Source organism: Mus pahari, chromosome 2, assembly GCF_900095145.1.
Source record: "Mus pahari chromosome 2, PAHARI_EIJ_v1.1, whole genome shotgun sequence".
Taxonomy (NCBI): Eukaryota; Metazoa; Chordata; class Mammalia; order Rodentia; family Muridae; genus Mus; species Mus pahari.
This window is the reverse complement of record NC_034591.1, coordinates 160,467,021-160,483,954: the sequence shown is the minus strand read 5'-3', so window position 1 is coordinate 160,483,954 and position 16,934 is coordinate 160,467,021. Positions and strand designations below refer to the sequence as shown.

The following is a 16,934-nucleotide window of genomic DNA, read 5'->3' as shown; positions in this document are numbered from 1 at the left end:
CTCTGCCTCTGCCATGCCAGGATCACAAGCACACACCACTATGCCTGGCCTTTTTACATGGATCAGGTTCTTACTGGGATGGCAAGGACTTTGCTAACTGAGCTATCTCCGTAGCCCAGAGCTGGTTATTCTTAACAAACACTAAAGGTTTCCCAGGTTAGAACCAGGAAGCTTAGTGCTGCATTCACACAGTCTTGTCTGAAAGCAGTCCTTTTTTTTCTTGTGTTTGTTTGCTTGTTTTTGCTTTTTTTTTTTTTTCAAGACAGGGTTTCTCTGTCTGCTCTGGCTGTTCTAGAACTTTCTTTGTAAACCAGGCTAGCCTTGAACTCATAGAAATCCACCTGCCTCTGCTTCCCAAGTGCTGGGATTAAAGACGTGTGCCACCACTGCCCCATTTCTTTGGTGGAATTTTACCCAATTACATTGCAAAATTTGTCTTAACCAAGTACCATCTCTTAAGTCTAAACTGAAACTCAATACCCTAACTGTGGACGTATCACCCAAACAAGGACTTTGAGACGTTCTGTCTCTAGGTCAACTGTAAAAGCCATCACTTCTAGGATTTCACAGGAAGTCCATGTGTATGACAGGGCTTACCCGTAGTACCCAATCCCATCAAAGGTTCTTGGTGGTCAAGGGAGATACTTTTCAACATATCACAAATGTGCTATTAATAGAAGCATTTCCTGTGACGAATGCTCTTGTTTTTTCTCTGAGAGTGTTTTAATGTTTTACAAGATCTTTTTTTTTTTGTTTTTTTTTGCAGTGGTTGGTTTCCAGGAAAGTGGAGCTTCTGCCGTCTCCCCTTGTGGATGTAATTTTTCCTAACACCAACGGTGCTGCCTAAGAACAGCCAGAGCTCATTAAACAGAATCCTGAGCATAATTATAATGAACAATTAGCTGGAAATTAGTCTTAATGATTTGTTTTAAATGACAGACTAGAGGCATAATATAATTATTTTTAAACTTTCCTCGTCGTTAAGAATGCAACAGCACCACCTTTCAATTATGGTGAATCAGACCTCATGGAGGCTGCAGCCCACTCATGGATCAGAGCTAAGGCAACCGGAAGTCTGCGCCCCAGTCCAGGTGTTCAGAATCACTCAACCTTCCTGTTCTACTAGGTTTTTAAAAAAGCCATTTCATACCTTGAAGACATCTCCACTGTGAAAACATAAAAGCACTCAACTGAGATCCGGCTTTCCTTAGACCTTTCCCAAGACACCACGGGGATAATGGCAGGTGGTAGAGAGAGCCAGAAGACTCTAGGTAGTGGCCTGCGATGCCAGTTCACACCATCGCACTGGACTAATCCGAAGGCGGAGGAGGGTGAGGATGTAAGGGCGGTAGGGATAAACACCAGAGCATAGCGCCAGCTCTAGGCCATCTGTTCCATGTCTGTTGTTCTTTGCCTTTTGGTGTTCACCAAGTCAATTTGAATCTTGTCTCTTATTAGAACTTTAAAAATAGGTTAGATTTTCTAAATGACATGTGTGCGCATGTGTGCGTGCGTGTGTGTAGCACCCAATGTCCGGGGAGCTGGAGGCACAGATAACCGTGAGCCACTCAACTTGGCCTCCGGAACTGAACTTGAACTTGAGTCCTCCGCAAGAGCAGTAAGTCCTCTTCACTTGTAAGCCGTCTCTCCGTCCCTGTCCTCACAAGAAGTTTTTAAAAAGTACAATAGAGATCTCCAAAAAGAGTCGTTTTTGTTTCTGAAAAAAAAAATCTAAAAATACACATTTAGAGAATGAAAAGGTATTTGTTGTCAAAAAAGTTTGCCTTTAAAAAATTGTGGTTTTCACCTTGGCTAGTCGGTGGGTGTGCTGTTCCTGACCTTGTCTCCCTCGGAGCCAACCTGTTAGGCCTTTGGCTGCTGGCCACCAGAAGCCATCAGGGAGCGCAGCCCAACACCCACGTAAAAGACCTGGTACCTGTGCTTCCACATCACAAAGCAAGCCAGCAAGCACACGAGGCCACAGACCAGGTTTAGAACCATCTGGATGATTAAGAACAATTTGAAAGTGCCAGTGATGCTGGTACAGTCAGTCACATCCCTGTAAACGAAGGCCCTGCTGAGCGGCTCAGAGGAAGGCAGCTTGCACTGGCAAGAATCCAGGGAGGTCTCGCAGGTAAACTGTGCAAGCAGGGAGTAGTGGTGGGCGGCAAAGGCCACAGCCAGCATGCAGACCATCAGGCCGAGGGCGCTCAGCAGGAAGTAGAACACCTGCAAGAGAGAAGGAAAGCTTCCTATTACAGGGAGGGAGGACTGGCCAACTGCAAAGCAAACTATCGAGCTCTGTTGTTTGACTGAGTTATCCCAGGCAAGGGCCATTCTCTTCTCAAAACCTAACAACCAAAGCCAAGGATATTACATCCCACTGATTAGTTAAATCACTGGCTTTTGCAACAGGGTACCCCAGGCTGACCCCGAACTATCTCTATAGCTGAGGATGATCTTGAATTCCCAATCCTCCTGCCTCGAGTGCTCAAGTGCTGGGTTTATAGGTGTGTGCCACCATGCCAGCTTGAGTTATTTATTGAGAAACCGTCCTTAACCCTTTGTCATGCAGAGCTGGCCTTTCCATGGATTGCAATGACCTGTTAAGCTTGCCTGTGGACTGTTTATGTCTGGATTTTGGAAATAACATAAACGAATCCCAAACAAGCCCTCTCTCCCAGAGGGCGCCCCACACTTATCTTTTAAATTGAGAAATGCCAACCAAGGGGTGAAAACAAGGTATGAAAGCAAAAAACGCATTTCTGTAATGAAAACGCCATGTTGGCCAAAATTATTACAAATCAATCAACTAAGGATGAGGGTTAATGAAAAACAGGACATGCTCGATGTGGCAGCCACCGCACTACAGCAATGATAGTCAAGACCCCTAAGCAAGAGGCCTCTGGGAGGAAAACAAAATATGGCTGTAGAAGGTAGGCAACTCTGCCCGCATGTTAGTTCTGGGACGACTGGTCATGCCTGGTTACAGTTCTAACTGCTGCCAAGAGATTTCAGACTCTCCAAAAACGTCTCTGTTTTCGTTTACTTATGTCTGGAACACTGAGAGGAAAAGATTAGGTTCTCCCTGACACAGCCACAATAAGATCCTTTCTAGATCATACATATATGTGATATATATATATATATATATATATATATATATATATATATATATATATATATATACATATATCACAAGAGATGCTCTTGGGACTGGGCTCACAGACCTCTTACTAGCCTACCTGCATGAGGCCCAGATAAAGACCCATTCCACAGACGCGGGAACTACTGTCTACAGTTTGTAGGGCATGCTGCCATTGGGACAGAAGCTACCTATGACCAGCAGCAGTTCTGCTGTGTGGCTGGGGTCAGTCTTGAACTCATGATCCCCTGTCTCCCCTACCAAGTGCTGGGATATTTCAGGTAGAGGCCACCATGCCCAGCTGAAACTTCTTATGCCTTAGAAACACAACAGGAATAATTTGTATTTGACATATTTAGTGTTCTTAGGAGGGGAAGATTTAGATAAATGCAAAATGGCAGAATTATGAAATTTAGAAAGGATTTATGTAATTTGCGATATTAAAAGGACTGCTTTGCAACCGTCCCCAGAGCACTCAGTGACTATATTTTATGTAGAGGTGGGGTGTTTAGACTTTAAAATATGGACTTATTGTGTAAGGCTAATGGGCTAGAATATTGAAAAATATTTCGGATTATTCTGAAACATTTGAGATTGGTGATTGAATTTAAATTCCTGGTATGAAAAGCTGGTTTGTGCTGGCCACAGGCAACTGCTAGCAGGAGAGATCCATTTAAAGTGGTCGTTACCCGCCGGGTAGTCATCCTCCTAGTAGAAGGCTTGACTCCCCAATGCTCCCTGGGGAGGGGGAGCACTCATCAGTGCTCCCTGGGAAGGGGGAGCACATCCAGTGCACATATTAAGCAGTATTTCTTTACTTGTAAATTTGGGATGATACCTGTAACCCTGACTTTACATTACAAGGATGGCGACCTGCCATCTCCGAAGGGCACAGGAGCCCTCGCTGGCTGTTTGTGAGGAGCACTACCATGCCCAGGATTCTTCCCGCAGGATGCTGCTTGCTTGTTCTCTGTCGTGTGGGAGGAACATGGCTTGCAGAAGGGTATGAACATTAACACACAGAGGTTGCTTAATTGTGATCTAGCTCCTTAACTGTACAGAACCCAGCAGCTCAAGGACAGAAGAAAAGAACCCACATGCCTTAGCAAAGTGACTCTCAACGTCAATCAAGCTTGCCTGTCAGGTCACAGACACTCAGGCCTGCTGGTGGCACCTGGTGGCACCTTCCTTTCTAGATCTTAAGTCTGACAGCAACAGGCTCCTACAGTAAAACCCATAATTTAAAACCAAGAGTGTTGTTTTGCCCACATGACAAGAATAAACAATCAATGAAGGCAGGCGTGTGGAGTCACCTTGGGACCTTGACAGCAGCCTGTGTGGGTGTCCCTGCAGAACATCCCTGGAGGCCAGCTCTGTGCTTATGTAACCCCCAGGCTTGCTCCTGCCCTGCTGTAATTGGAACCCGCTGTGGCTTTCCCAGTTGGTGGCTCTGGGAGAAGGGGGAAGGTTCTGTTTGGATTTAATGATCTCCCCCTTAGCCAGAATGGTAAGGCCTGGCTGCTGCTGGGAAAATGGCTGCCACAGAGCAGCCCAAGGAAATGCCAGCAAGGTGTCTGCAGGCACATGACCTTCAAGGGCTAAACAAATGCACAAGAACCCTCACAAACAGGATGGGGGAGACACCTAGAAGGGCAGGCAGGAGGGTCCACACCCAGTGACCTGCCAGGCCCAGGGGCAGAGTCCAAGGAGAAAGCAGGAAAGTACTGGTGGTCTCTGGAGTCTGAGAGCAGGGTGTGTGTGTGTGTGTGTGTGTGTGTGTGTGTGTGTGTGTAACAGACAGACAGACAGAGACAGAGACAGAGAGAACAGAAGAGTCTATCACCACAGCATGCTGACTTGCCCTGTCTATCTAGGTACCCAATAAATTCTCATAAAAAGCTTAGGCCAAGGTGCGCAGGGGTAGAGGGCAGCCATGCAGAGCTCAGTCCCACCCAAAGGCCCCTTTCATCCCCGCTGAAACGCAGTGGGAAGCTCGGGACTTCCGCTGTGTCCTGTTGGAGCCCAGATGCCACAGAGGACATCTGGGACTGCTGGCAGCTGCCTGGGTGAAGGTCACCTTCAGGAGCAGATAAAGAGTTTCCTCTCTGTCAGTGTCTGTCCTGGGTGAAGAAAGGCTAGAGCTAATGAGGTCTTCTCAGTGGGGTTCTGAAGCCTGGCTGGCACCGACGGTTGCTTTGCTTCTTTCTATTCTTTCCCCGTCTCCTTTTTATTTCATTTTATTTATGTATTTTAAGGTACAGATGTTGAGAGGCCTGCTGGGGTCTCACTGGAAGTAAAGCAAGGGAAGAGGCCTGGGTGCTTTTCATGACTGGAGAAAAAGCGAGGTAATCTCCTGAGATTTGACATGCTATTTCCTACTAGGTTTTCAGCCTTCTATTTTTTTTTTTCTTTCCCTTTTCTCATCATGCCTTTTAATTTGGTCAACCTCACCAAAAAGAAGTAAGAGCGGGTGTCTGTTCACTTCTTGCTTCTTAAAAAAAAAAGGCCAAAGACCTCATATCTCAAAGGTGAATTTCAGGGCTGGAGTGGTGGTTCAGGGGTTGAGAGCACTTGCTGTTCTTTCAGAGGACCCAAGTTCAGTTCCCAGCACCCATGTGGTGGCTCACAATTATCCATTAAAGAATGTGAGCACATTGCTTTTTATACCATTACTTTTGAGTATACAAAATCATCCTCCTCCTCTTCTTCCTCCTCCTCTTCCTCCTTCCCCTCTTCTTCTCTTCTTCCTCCTCACCCCCTCCTCCTCCTCCTCAAGATGGGATCCCATGATGTGATTTTGCTGGCCTCGAACTCAGTATGCTGTTGAGCCTTGAACTTTTGAATTTCTGATCCTCCTGCTTTCTACTTCCTGAGTGGTAAGCTCACAGCCATGTACAACCATGCCTTATTTATTTGGTGCTGGGGTCAACTCTAGGGTTTTATCCATACTAGGCAACCACTCTGCCAGCTGAGCTACATCTCCATAATTTAAGAACATCCCATTTTTTTATCTTTGTGATTTTAAAATGACATTATTGATTTATTCTTGGGTTTTATGTCTCCTGGTTTTAGGAAGCAAAGACTATGCCAAGAAGAAAGTCAACTACAGATGGAGAAGAGAAACATACAGAACATTCTTATTCTGGACTCTGGTGCCAAGCGAACCGACCATTCAGTTTATCTTATGCTTCCCACTCCGAGCAGTATCTAAGTCTCTCTCTACCCTCGAATGGCTGTATAAGTGTCTCCTACCTCTGAGTGGGTGTCTTAATCTCTCCCCACCTCTGAGGGGGTGACTAAGCCTCTCCCCATCTCTGAAGGGAGACACTCCAAGGCTCTCCTTTTGTGTAGTGTGATGCTATGTGCCTGAAAGTATTGCAACCAAATGCACTGCCCCCAACAGACAGAAGATGGAAGGCATACAACAGCCAAGCCACACACAGCATAGCCATTTCCCATAGACTATATGCAGTGCCTACTGATACACCCAGCGAATCCTTTCTGTCTTGTCTCTCCCACCTACAAGGGGACAGACACTCAGACTGTTTTATTGTTGAGATATTCCAAATACCCCAAGATTTAGAAATGGGCACCCAGAGAGACACAGTTCTCTGGGCATGTCTTTTGTTGGACTGCTCAATATTTGTTATGGGGGCATTAAAGGTCCTACTTCATGTGCTGTAGGCCAACACAACTCATGTAAATTAATTAAAAGGCCTATCATTACCTCTATGTCTGGACCAATGCCGTCCTAGAACATGTTTTTTTTCTGTCTGAAAATGGAGTTTCTGGAGTTATTAGACAGGTAGCACCTTTTAAGCTCGTTTGCAGTCACTTTCTTTCCACCTTAAGATCATTTGCAGTCACTTTCTTTCCACCTTAAGCTCATTTGCAGTCACATTCTTTCTTTTCTGTGAACACGGGAGAAGCAACTTACCTTCATAGAAAACTGGACACATGTCCTCTCGTCAACTTGGTATGAGACACAAAGCATGAACAGTCCAAGGTAGGCCACCACGCAGACCTGCAGAGGGAACACAGGACACGAACATGATTGGGCACCAGGATGCCACCCACACGCAGCTCATTGTCCCCCACAGTACCACCTCTGTTGCCAAGCCCTTCACTCTGCTCACGATTTGTGTTTCTCTCAACCTTTGAGAAACAACTTCAAAGATGCATTTTCACTATTTTAAATCGGGAACGTGTTTGTGTGCCCATGAGTGGGTATGTGTACATGGATGTAGTATCCTCAGAGGCCTGAAGATGATGTCAGATCCCTTGGAGCTGGAATTGCAGGCAGTTGTAAACCATCAGGCATGGGTCCGATGCTGGGACCTACACTCAGGTCCTGTGTGTGAGCAGTAGACTCTTGAACCACGGGGCTGTCTCTCTAGTCCCATGGAACATGACTTTAAAATAGTAAAGCCATTGTTCTCACCAGTATTTATTAAGTTCCTCTGTATTCCAGGGAGTATAAAAGATAGTTTGAGCATATACAATAATATATAAAATTTAATCTATTTGATTAACGTATGTCCAATAGAGGCCAGAATAAATTCACACACTACTACTAAGTCAGGGCATTATCGGCTACGTGCCATTTAGAGGATTTTGAAAGGTTAAAGGAATTAAGTCTAATAGGAAAATATAGAAGGTTTGCTCTAAAAAGAAGGCTTGAAACATCCTAATAATAGCAAGAGGCACCAGCAGCCGCCGGAGTTCCTGCAAGGGCTTTCCATGTCTTCCTTCATGCCATGTCACAGAGCCCTATAAGGCAGGTATTTTATGATCCCATGTTATTAGAAATGGAAGGGAAGGCAGGGAACCAAACTGCAGGTCCAGGGCACACTGCAGGCAGCCTAATGAAGCCAGATGCAGCAGCAACGGCCCAGCAATGAGACAGTGCAGAGCAGGTTATCGAAACAGATAGACTCACAGTAGAACTGTCACAAGGCATAGAGTAGAAAAAAGACAGGGTGGAGATACAGCACACAGCGGTGATGAAGAGATGGCTTGGCTCTCCAGCAGGGAGTGGCATGGCCTCAGACACATTTCAGGAAAGTAGAGATGTCTGGTGACATGGTAAGGACGCTGAGATACTATTTCACCAATCTGAACAAGATTAATCTATCAGGAGGCTGGGTGTGGTGGTCCATGCTTGTAACGCCAATAACTCTGGAGGCTGAAACAGGAGGATCGCTGTAAGTTCCAGATGATATTTTGCTTGTTTGCTTGTTTGTTTGTTTGTTTGAAACAGGTTCTCTGTGTAGCCCTGGATATCCCAGAACTAGCTCTATAGACCAGGCTGGCCTCGAACTCTCAGAGATCTGCCTGCCTTTTCCTCTCATGCGCTAGGATTAAAGGCATATGCCACCATGCCCAGCTCAGATGACATCTCTAAAGAAGATGGAATCTTCTGGAATCACTGGAATCACAAGCATGCTGGTCTGAAGAGATGTGAATGGGAAATAAAGCAGGACTGAGTGAGGTGACACTGTATCACAGAACCCGTAAGTCCTGGTGTCCAGTACCCACCACGGTGACAGTGGATGAGACACACGCTGTGCTCCTGGGCTTTAATTTTAAGGCAGGGAGCAGGCTCTTTTTGCAGGAACCTTTTAAATTATTATTTTATTGGTGTGCATTACTAACACACCACAGCAGGTCTCATCATGATGTTTTTATACACCCAAGGTATTTCTTAATCCTATTCACCCTCTACCATCAGTGCCCCCTCCCACTCCAGTGACACCCCCTTTCTCTTCCCAACCAGCCCCGCTTCTATTTTCAAGTCTTTAAATACATTTTTTAAACAAGCCAATGGAACACCCGTTTGACAAGGCGGCAGGGCTTCACTACATATCCTCACTCAGAAGGATCGAAGCAAAGGAACAAAGACCTTGTTTTGTTCAGCAGCAGCGAGCCAGACAGAATGTTCTAAACTCCTGTCATATCCTGAAGCACATGCCTGGGCTCTCTCCTCAGCTTCTGTCAGCAGGATCAAGAGTTTCCCCCACGTAATTGTCTTTGTCCCAGGAGGCTGCCGGACTGAAATCTCAGTTGCAAGAATTCTCTCCTTCTTCTTGTGAGACACGTACACTCAGAAGATCGAGACCGACTGACCAGTGTCTTAAAAATAATCACAGTTCCTCCACGCCAACAGAAAGCCCCTTTCCATTAGCTGACACTCTGTGTCCGTGTCACTAGACCTGACCTCCAGAGAGATACTGTGTAGCACTGCAATGCCCAGCCACATTCTACAGCACGCTGCTTGCCCACCCACTGAACTTACACAGTCTGTGCTGTACTGTTCTGTGTCTCTGGGAACTGAGAGATGAAAACCACAGTCTCACTCTGAGACTGACCTAGCCTTCCAGAGAGAGGCTGCAGTACAGGGGAGGTGTGAACAGCATGTCCGCTGTGGGATGCACAGATGGTGGAACTGACCTGACAGAGACTGGAAGAAGATCCACAGAGGAAAATAGTTATGATATGTTTGTCATGCACCTCTATGAAGCCGTTAAAATTGTAGGAAATACGGGCTCAACTATAGAGTCTTGTGAAAATAGAAAAAAGTCCAAGTTACCCACTTTGGACAAAAAGTACCTCAAATATACCTCTTTTAACTTTGGTACATCATGTCACATCATTACAAGGCTTGAGCTAGCTCAGCATATATTAATAAGTTAGTCTACATAGGCTGAGGGTTCTTATAACCTTGTATGACTAACAGGTTTTTTTCCTCTTTATTGATAGTGTGTACAAGGATACTCTAGAAAAAATAATATTTATTAAATACCTCACGCTGAAAGCTTTATGGCCATAGGGAAAGAAAAAAGAGCTCTCATGCCAGTCTGAAGGAAGGGCCTGCTTCCTGAGCTGGCAGGATGTGGGCGTGTCTAGAAGACAGGGTGCTCTGGCTTTCAGGCGATGAAGGGAAGGCCATGCTGATGCACGAATCTCCTGGAAAGGGGCCAGAGCTCACGTCATATCTGTGAGAGGAAGCCCACAGAACATGAAGTGGACATTAGTGGGAGGTATTTAAGAAGTTACTTGATGCACCAGACAAAGGTCCAGATGGGCCAGGTAGTATCACACCGCACAAAGCCCACGAAGACACAAGGCCTGAACATCAGCGCCAAGAAGTAACAGGGCCTATGTCACTGAATGTTCTGGGAGATCACATCACCAACTTTATTGATAAGAAAGTCTTGAATGGAAAGGAGCAAAGGACATCATTTTAAGCTATTTTTAGACATGTGCATCTACAAGTTCTTTGCTTCTAAAACCCTCGGTCTGTAGAAAGACTGTTTGGTCTGTACGGGGTCAGGTCTACACGGCCTCTCGTGAGCTAAGCAGGGCTGGAACAGTGTCAATGTCAAGTCTGTTTCCAGAAGGAGGGGTCCTGAGTCTTGCTACACAGTGGCTTTGCTTATTTGACCTAATGGATGGCAGAGATGCCTGGTAAGGAATTCTGAGCAGGAGGGAGGACCAACTCAGTGAGATGTTTGTATAAATGATTTCCCAAAATAGTCTGCAAAGATGGGAATTATTATCATTTCTTTCTCTCGATGTGTATTTATAGTCTGGCCTTGTGACATTCTCACTACCTCAACTTATTTGCTTCTTTCTTCCCGTTGTTGACAGAGTTGCTACACAGGGTTATTGGGGGATACAACCTTCTCCTGCCAAATACTGTTCATTATTTCCCTTGCCTCCTCAGCCCCATCGATCACTTGTGAACTGGAAACGTGACTCTATTTCTGTAAGTATTGGATGCAAAGTGCTTCCATCCAATCAATATTGTAACAAGAGGAACTTAACCTCTGTCTACGGTCACGAAGTTGATGGACCACCCACAGAAGCAAGGCACTGCTTTTCCCTGCTATGGATGGTCACCGGCATCCCATGATTTAAGGTAAACTATTCGGAGTCATTTTCAACAACTGATAAATGTACTGTAGTCTATTAGTGTGATGTGGTCTTACTCAAGAGAGCTGTTAGCATATACTGTGCCAGGAGAATAAATAATGAGAAACAGCAAAAGAGCTATTAACATTGCTTACTGGATCAAGATTTTAGGATCACAGGGAATATGTCAACATGGCTGGAGGGTCTTTTCTATTCCATTCTCCTTGCCCCTTCCTCATTAGGCAAGGCTGAGAAGGTTCAGAATCACCTTACAGGTTGGTCCCATCTTTATGATTTAAGATTCGATAGGTCTAGGGTTAAGACCCAGAATCTGTATCCCTGACAAATCCCAAGGCTGTTGCTGCTGCTAGTCCTAGGCCCACATCCTGAGAAGTACAGATCGAAGCAAAAACATAGCCCCTGAGTGCCTGTGTGGAATCTGTCAGGACGGTGGGGCATGGAATAGAGCCACTTCTCATGAAGACTGAAAACAGATGTGTTATCGATGGCCACTTACAGTGTGTTCAGCCCAATGTGGAAATCTTTACATATATTTCTTCCCCGTCCTCTGAGATTTTGGAATGCAAAAGGTTAGGCGTACATTTATTGCAGGATGAATTTTTAATATTCATAATGTATGCACAATAAAAGTGTTGGCGCCACGAGACAAGTTAGTGTTTCATGATGTAAGAATCCTTGAAATCAGAGGCAGAGCCCCTCTGTCTTCATCGCTACTTAAACACAACCCTACTCCAGAGCTCGCAGCCTCCATGTTCTGGAAGGTTCTGTGAGTATCTCTGAATTACTATCATGTGTGGCATGGCATCCTGATGCATGGGGTGGTTATTGCCAACACAACCAAAGCCAAAAATTCCTTTCCAAAACTGGACCACGTCTTCAGGGGCATGGCATCTCAGAGCTGCTCGCCACATTCGGTCATTTCCATGCAGTAAATCCTACCATGGCAGATTCCAGAGGGCTGGGCTGAGGCTGTCAAGCGAGAGGTGCCTGCCCACAGCCTTCATGAGACAGCTTCATGACCTAGCTCCCAGACTGCTCCCACCACATCTCCTGCCTCTACATTGATGGGAGCATCTGTTCACCCAGTGAGGTTGGTTTATTACTACATTTGGCAAATTAAGCTCTACTAGCTGCTTAGAATCTCTGCAATCAGCACAGAGACTCAGTACAGAGGAACACAGGAGAGAGCCAAAGAGAAAAACCACTACACACTCTGCTCTACCTTTATCTATGAGAGACATAAGGACCTCATTAGATGCTAAAGACAACAGACAGTATCTACCTACCTACCTACCTACCTACCTATCTATCTATCCATCTATCTACTTATCTACCACTCATCTATCTATCTATCTATCTATCTATCTATCTATCTATCTATCATCTATCCATCTATCTATCTATCTATCAAAGCATGGCATCATATTAATCACAAAATACAAAACTCATAATAATATACTATAAAAAGTTATTAGTCTCAATACTCTAGTATGCCATTAGTAAATTAAATAGACTTATTTGAATATAAGCTCCATACTATAATGACAGTTGACATGGTAGCCTGTACGTATGCTAAGTGGATAATCGATGGGTAGTGTATATGAAATGGAAACATTGAACAGTGGGATGACCCACATCCCCTTGTGAAATAAGCAGCTAATACCACGCTCCCTTCCAACCGGTATCAAGATTCTTCATCCAGTTCATAACATTAGAGTCACTGAAATATCTATATCTTTTTAAATATGTATATTTGTTAAAAAATAAAGCTGCTGGGGTACAGCTCTGAGCTGCTGCTGGACTTTGCTGACATACCCCTGAAGACATGGTCCAGTTTTGGAAAGGATTTTTTATTTGGTTGTGCGTGCAATAACCATCCCATGTATCAGGACGACATGCCACACATGCTAAGAATTCAGAGATGCTCCCAGAACCTTCCAGAACGTGGAGGCTGCAAGCACAATGGGATTGTGACGGACAGCTTCTGTCTGTTAGCATGGCCTCACTTTTCATTACAGATTTAGGTAGATGCACAATAACAAGGCACAGAAATAGGTCCTTCACCTTAGAATACACACACAAGAAAGGAAAAATAACATCCAAAACCATGAAACCCTGAGCCAGAGTTCCTTCAACAAGTGAGAACTGACTGCTTGGTTTACTTCAAAGTCATGTATGAGACTGTACACGTGGTTACAGAGCTGCATGGTGGGAAAAGAGCTTGAATTTCTATTCCATCTCTTTACTCATGAAGTACAGCCCCCACCTTCACTAAGACAGACTCTCATGAAACCCAGGCTGGTGACGTCACTATGTAGCTAGGACTGGCTTTGAACTCTGGCCTTCCTGTCTTTACCTCCTGAGTGCCAGGGCTGCAAGCATGCACCACCATGCCTGGCTTTAACTGATTCTCCCTGTTCTTAGTTTCTCCATCTGCCAAAGGATGCAACGGTACTTTGTGGTGATGGTTAATCTGACGACTAGTAGGAATGTAAAGAAGGCACCTGGGGCAATCCTTCTATACAGCCCAGCCCGAGGCCACTATTGGTCAATGATATATCATTGGCTGGTGATTTCTAATGCCATCATTACCATGGCTGTCGGAGATCAAGTTTATAGTCCATTAAGAGGTCCCAAATGTACTGCCAGGGTAGCCAGGCTCAAAGTCAACACGTACTGTGTCTTTTAATTAGTACCCATGTAAGTAGTCACTGGGCATGCTCTTGATATTTATATGAGGAAAAGCCCATGCCTGGATGATTTAATTATGGGCTGAGAGCAAGCAATTTCCAATGCTGGGTACCTTAGTCAGCAAACCTTGCAAATTATCCCGTTTCTTTTGTTTGTTTTGTTGTTGCTTCCCAGAGTCCCATAATCCAGGCTGGCCTCTAACTCATTCTGCAGCTGAGTATAACCTTGAACTCCTGATCCTCCTGCCTCTGCCTCCTAAGCGGTGGGTTCTCAAGTGTGCACCACACCTGGCTTCTATTTCACACTCACAAGAATCCTGGGAGGTCACTGTTAGTAGTTCCGCTTTATAGACAAGGAGCAGAAAACTCAACGAGAAGCCTGAGGATCAACCTCACCAATCCGACATCAGGGCACACCACCTGTCCCTGACCCCACAGGGTCCACAGCATCTCCCAGGAGGAATCCTGGCAGCCAGTGGCACCGAGATCTGTGGAGCCTGCCAGCTCCTGCTCCTCCCTTGAATGGCTCAGCCGTGTGTGAAGCACTGGGGGTCCAAGTCAGCCAGGGAGACCCCTATATCTAGAACTCAATGGAGAAAGTCATTCTTGCTAAAGTGTAAACTGTTTTAAAGACTTTTAGGTGACGCCTGGGAACCTCGGCAGGCACTCTTGTTTCCCATCTCACATGACCTCAGTCTTTCCCAGTAACTTACTCTGAAATCTGAGCTGAAAAAGAAAAATATATGCAAATAAACGAAAGCACCCTGTCACATCTTAGGCACGGTCTCACTCTGTTTAACAAGTGTTCACTGTGAAGACCACCGTGGACCGCAGACTCTTGGAGGCTTGCAAGTCGACAGTGAGGAATCAAGACCCAAATCTCTACCTCGATGACCCTAAGGTATCCTTAAGTATAAAGGGGCCCTGTGAGGCAGCAGTGACTAAAAACTACAGACAGACAACTAAGAACTACAGACAACCAAGATCTACTGATAACCAAGAGCTCAACATTCAGCATTCGTGCTTGCACAGACATGCGTGCACACGTACGCCAGTGGAGTTGCTTCTTACGTGGGTCTGCACTTCATCAGCATAGATCCCCTGCACATGACCCAAGACCTCCCAGCTACATATGTGACACGCATGGACCAAGGGCACAGGATGAAACATCCTGTTCTCCCGTGGTTCTGTGGTGAGATGGGCCACCCAGGTAAAGAGAGAGACTTAGCCCTGTATCTGGCAGTTCTATCAAGTCTAGGACATCAGTGAGGCCTGCTTCCTGCGCTGCTGAAGGGAGAGCATATGGAGAGAGCTTAGCGTAACACGCAGCGCACACAAGACAGCTGATAAACAGCATCAAGCAGACAAATGAATCCATTCATGTCACAACCCAGCATTCTGCAGGAGGCACTTCTCAGACACCTCTCCATAACGTTGGCACGAACAGTTAGCAAACATCTGGAGACAGAAAACTTCTTTTTCTGCTTTGTTCTATTTCGGCTATAGGCCTGTTTATTACCACCTGCCCAGGAGACGTCAATCTCAGTGATAGCAGTGTGCTTTGTATATTTCTAATTACCCTGAGATGATGTCATAGAGGCAAGCGTTAATAAATGCTGAACAACAAACAAACAAACAAACAAACAAACTGTTCAACGGAAAAAAATAGTATCTGGCCATACCAGATCCAAAGTTAGTATTACTGTTTTGTTTTGTTTTGTTTTGTTTGGAAACACAATAGTTTCAGCTGAACTTAGTACACAAGACATTGGCAGAAGACAGAAATAATAGGAAACACAGAGAAAGGCTGAAAACCGGCCTGAGGGCTCAAGGTTGAACCAAACAGGAAGAGACAGGAAGCATCCGGCACGGGCATTAAACTCAGGGCTTTAACTATAATCCAGAAAAAAAAAAGGTCTCAGTTTCATAAATCAGGCTCAGAATACTGACTTCTTTTCTATGGCACACAAAGCTATATATAGTGAAAGAATCATCCAGCCAGGACAGGACAGGAGGGCAGGCCACTCCCCATCATCTGCCTCCAGAAGCTGCAGTTGTAGACTGCCAACCATCTTATTCCTTATCTTTCCTAATTTACAAAAAATAGTAATAAAAAAAAAAAAATCCTCGGAGCAGACGCTGTCCAAGGGAAGGCTGGCAGAGAAATCTACCATTTCTGATGAAAGCCTGAGTTTTGGCCTACAGTCTTCAGCTTTGTATTCCCACATCTTCCAGGGGAACCGAGGGGGGGCGCTTTAATATTTAGTTTGTAAAGTTGACAAGGTTTCATGGGCAAGGAGCTTGCTAGGTAGTAGAGGGTAGCCTTGAACTTCTTACCCTCTGGCCTGCTTCTCCCTCCCAAGTGCTGGGATTACAGGTGTACACCACCACACCAGATATTTTATTACACTTAAAAGAAGCAAATATTAGAGATGTAGGTCAAAATGTCTCTGTTAGAAGGCCAGTCTGAATGATAAATAATCCTACTGCTTTAAGTGTGTCCTCTCAGGGTCTATAGAGGAAAGACTTACGGAAGAACAGCCATGACAGCTAGAGTGGCATCCATTTAACCTCCTCTCTCCCATTCTGTCCTTAGTTCTTGTCCTTTTGCCTTAAGAGTGTCTGTGTGACAGGCACATGGCTGAATTACAATAACTGCGCACGCTCTTCACAAATCAGTGTGCAAAGACATTGACATTAAACCAAGATTAATAATATGGCAATTTCCTTAAAATACAAAAGCCGACCCGGCCTCACCCAGGGATTTGTCAGATATAAATCTCTTTACAAACTAAATCGTGAGAACGTTTTTGAGATTTTTTTTTTCTTAAAACCAAGTGATTCTTAAGGCAGTATGACTCAAGCGCTGCCTGCAAAAAAAAAAAAAAAAAAAAAAATCACCTATTCTGCTGTGATCCAAGCTCTAATTGGCTGGGATTGAGTAAGTCACCTACTCTGCTGTGATCAAAGTTCTGATTGGCTAGGAATGAGTATGGAGCCTCAAGAGAACCTTTCAAACCAGTGGTGGCCCTGCCCCTTTCAGTCCTGGACCCTCAGTCCTACTCAGAGGCTTGGGCTTCATCATGACCTGACACTGCCAATACGCACAACTGTTTCTTTTCTCCAGTATTTTCCACCAATGAGGCTCTGGAATGCACACTGAT

The 16,934-nt window shown here is 45.1% G+C and overlaps 1 protein-coding gene across 1 annotated transcript in view; it reads right to left on the bottom strand.

Moving 5' to 3' along the window:
• Positions 1-239: 239 nt before the first annotated feature.
• Positions 240-16,934, bottom strand: part of Sspn (sarcospan) — a 28,946-nt gene continuing 12,251 nt past the window's right edge. The window contains exons 2-3 of the mRNA XM_021191351.2: positions 7,083-7,169; positions 240-2,229 (exon numbers count right to left, since the gene is read on the bottom strand). Of these exons, the coding sequence (XP_021047010.1) occupies positions 1,864-2,229; positions 7,083-7,169 (453 nt within the window). The 3' untranslated portion in view covers positions 240-1,863. The remainder of the gene's footprint in view (positions 2,230-7,082; positions 7,170-16,934) is intronic.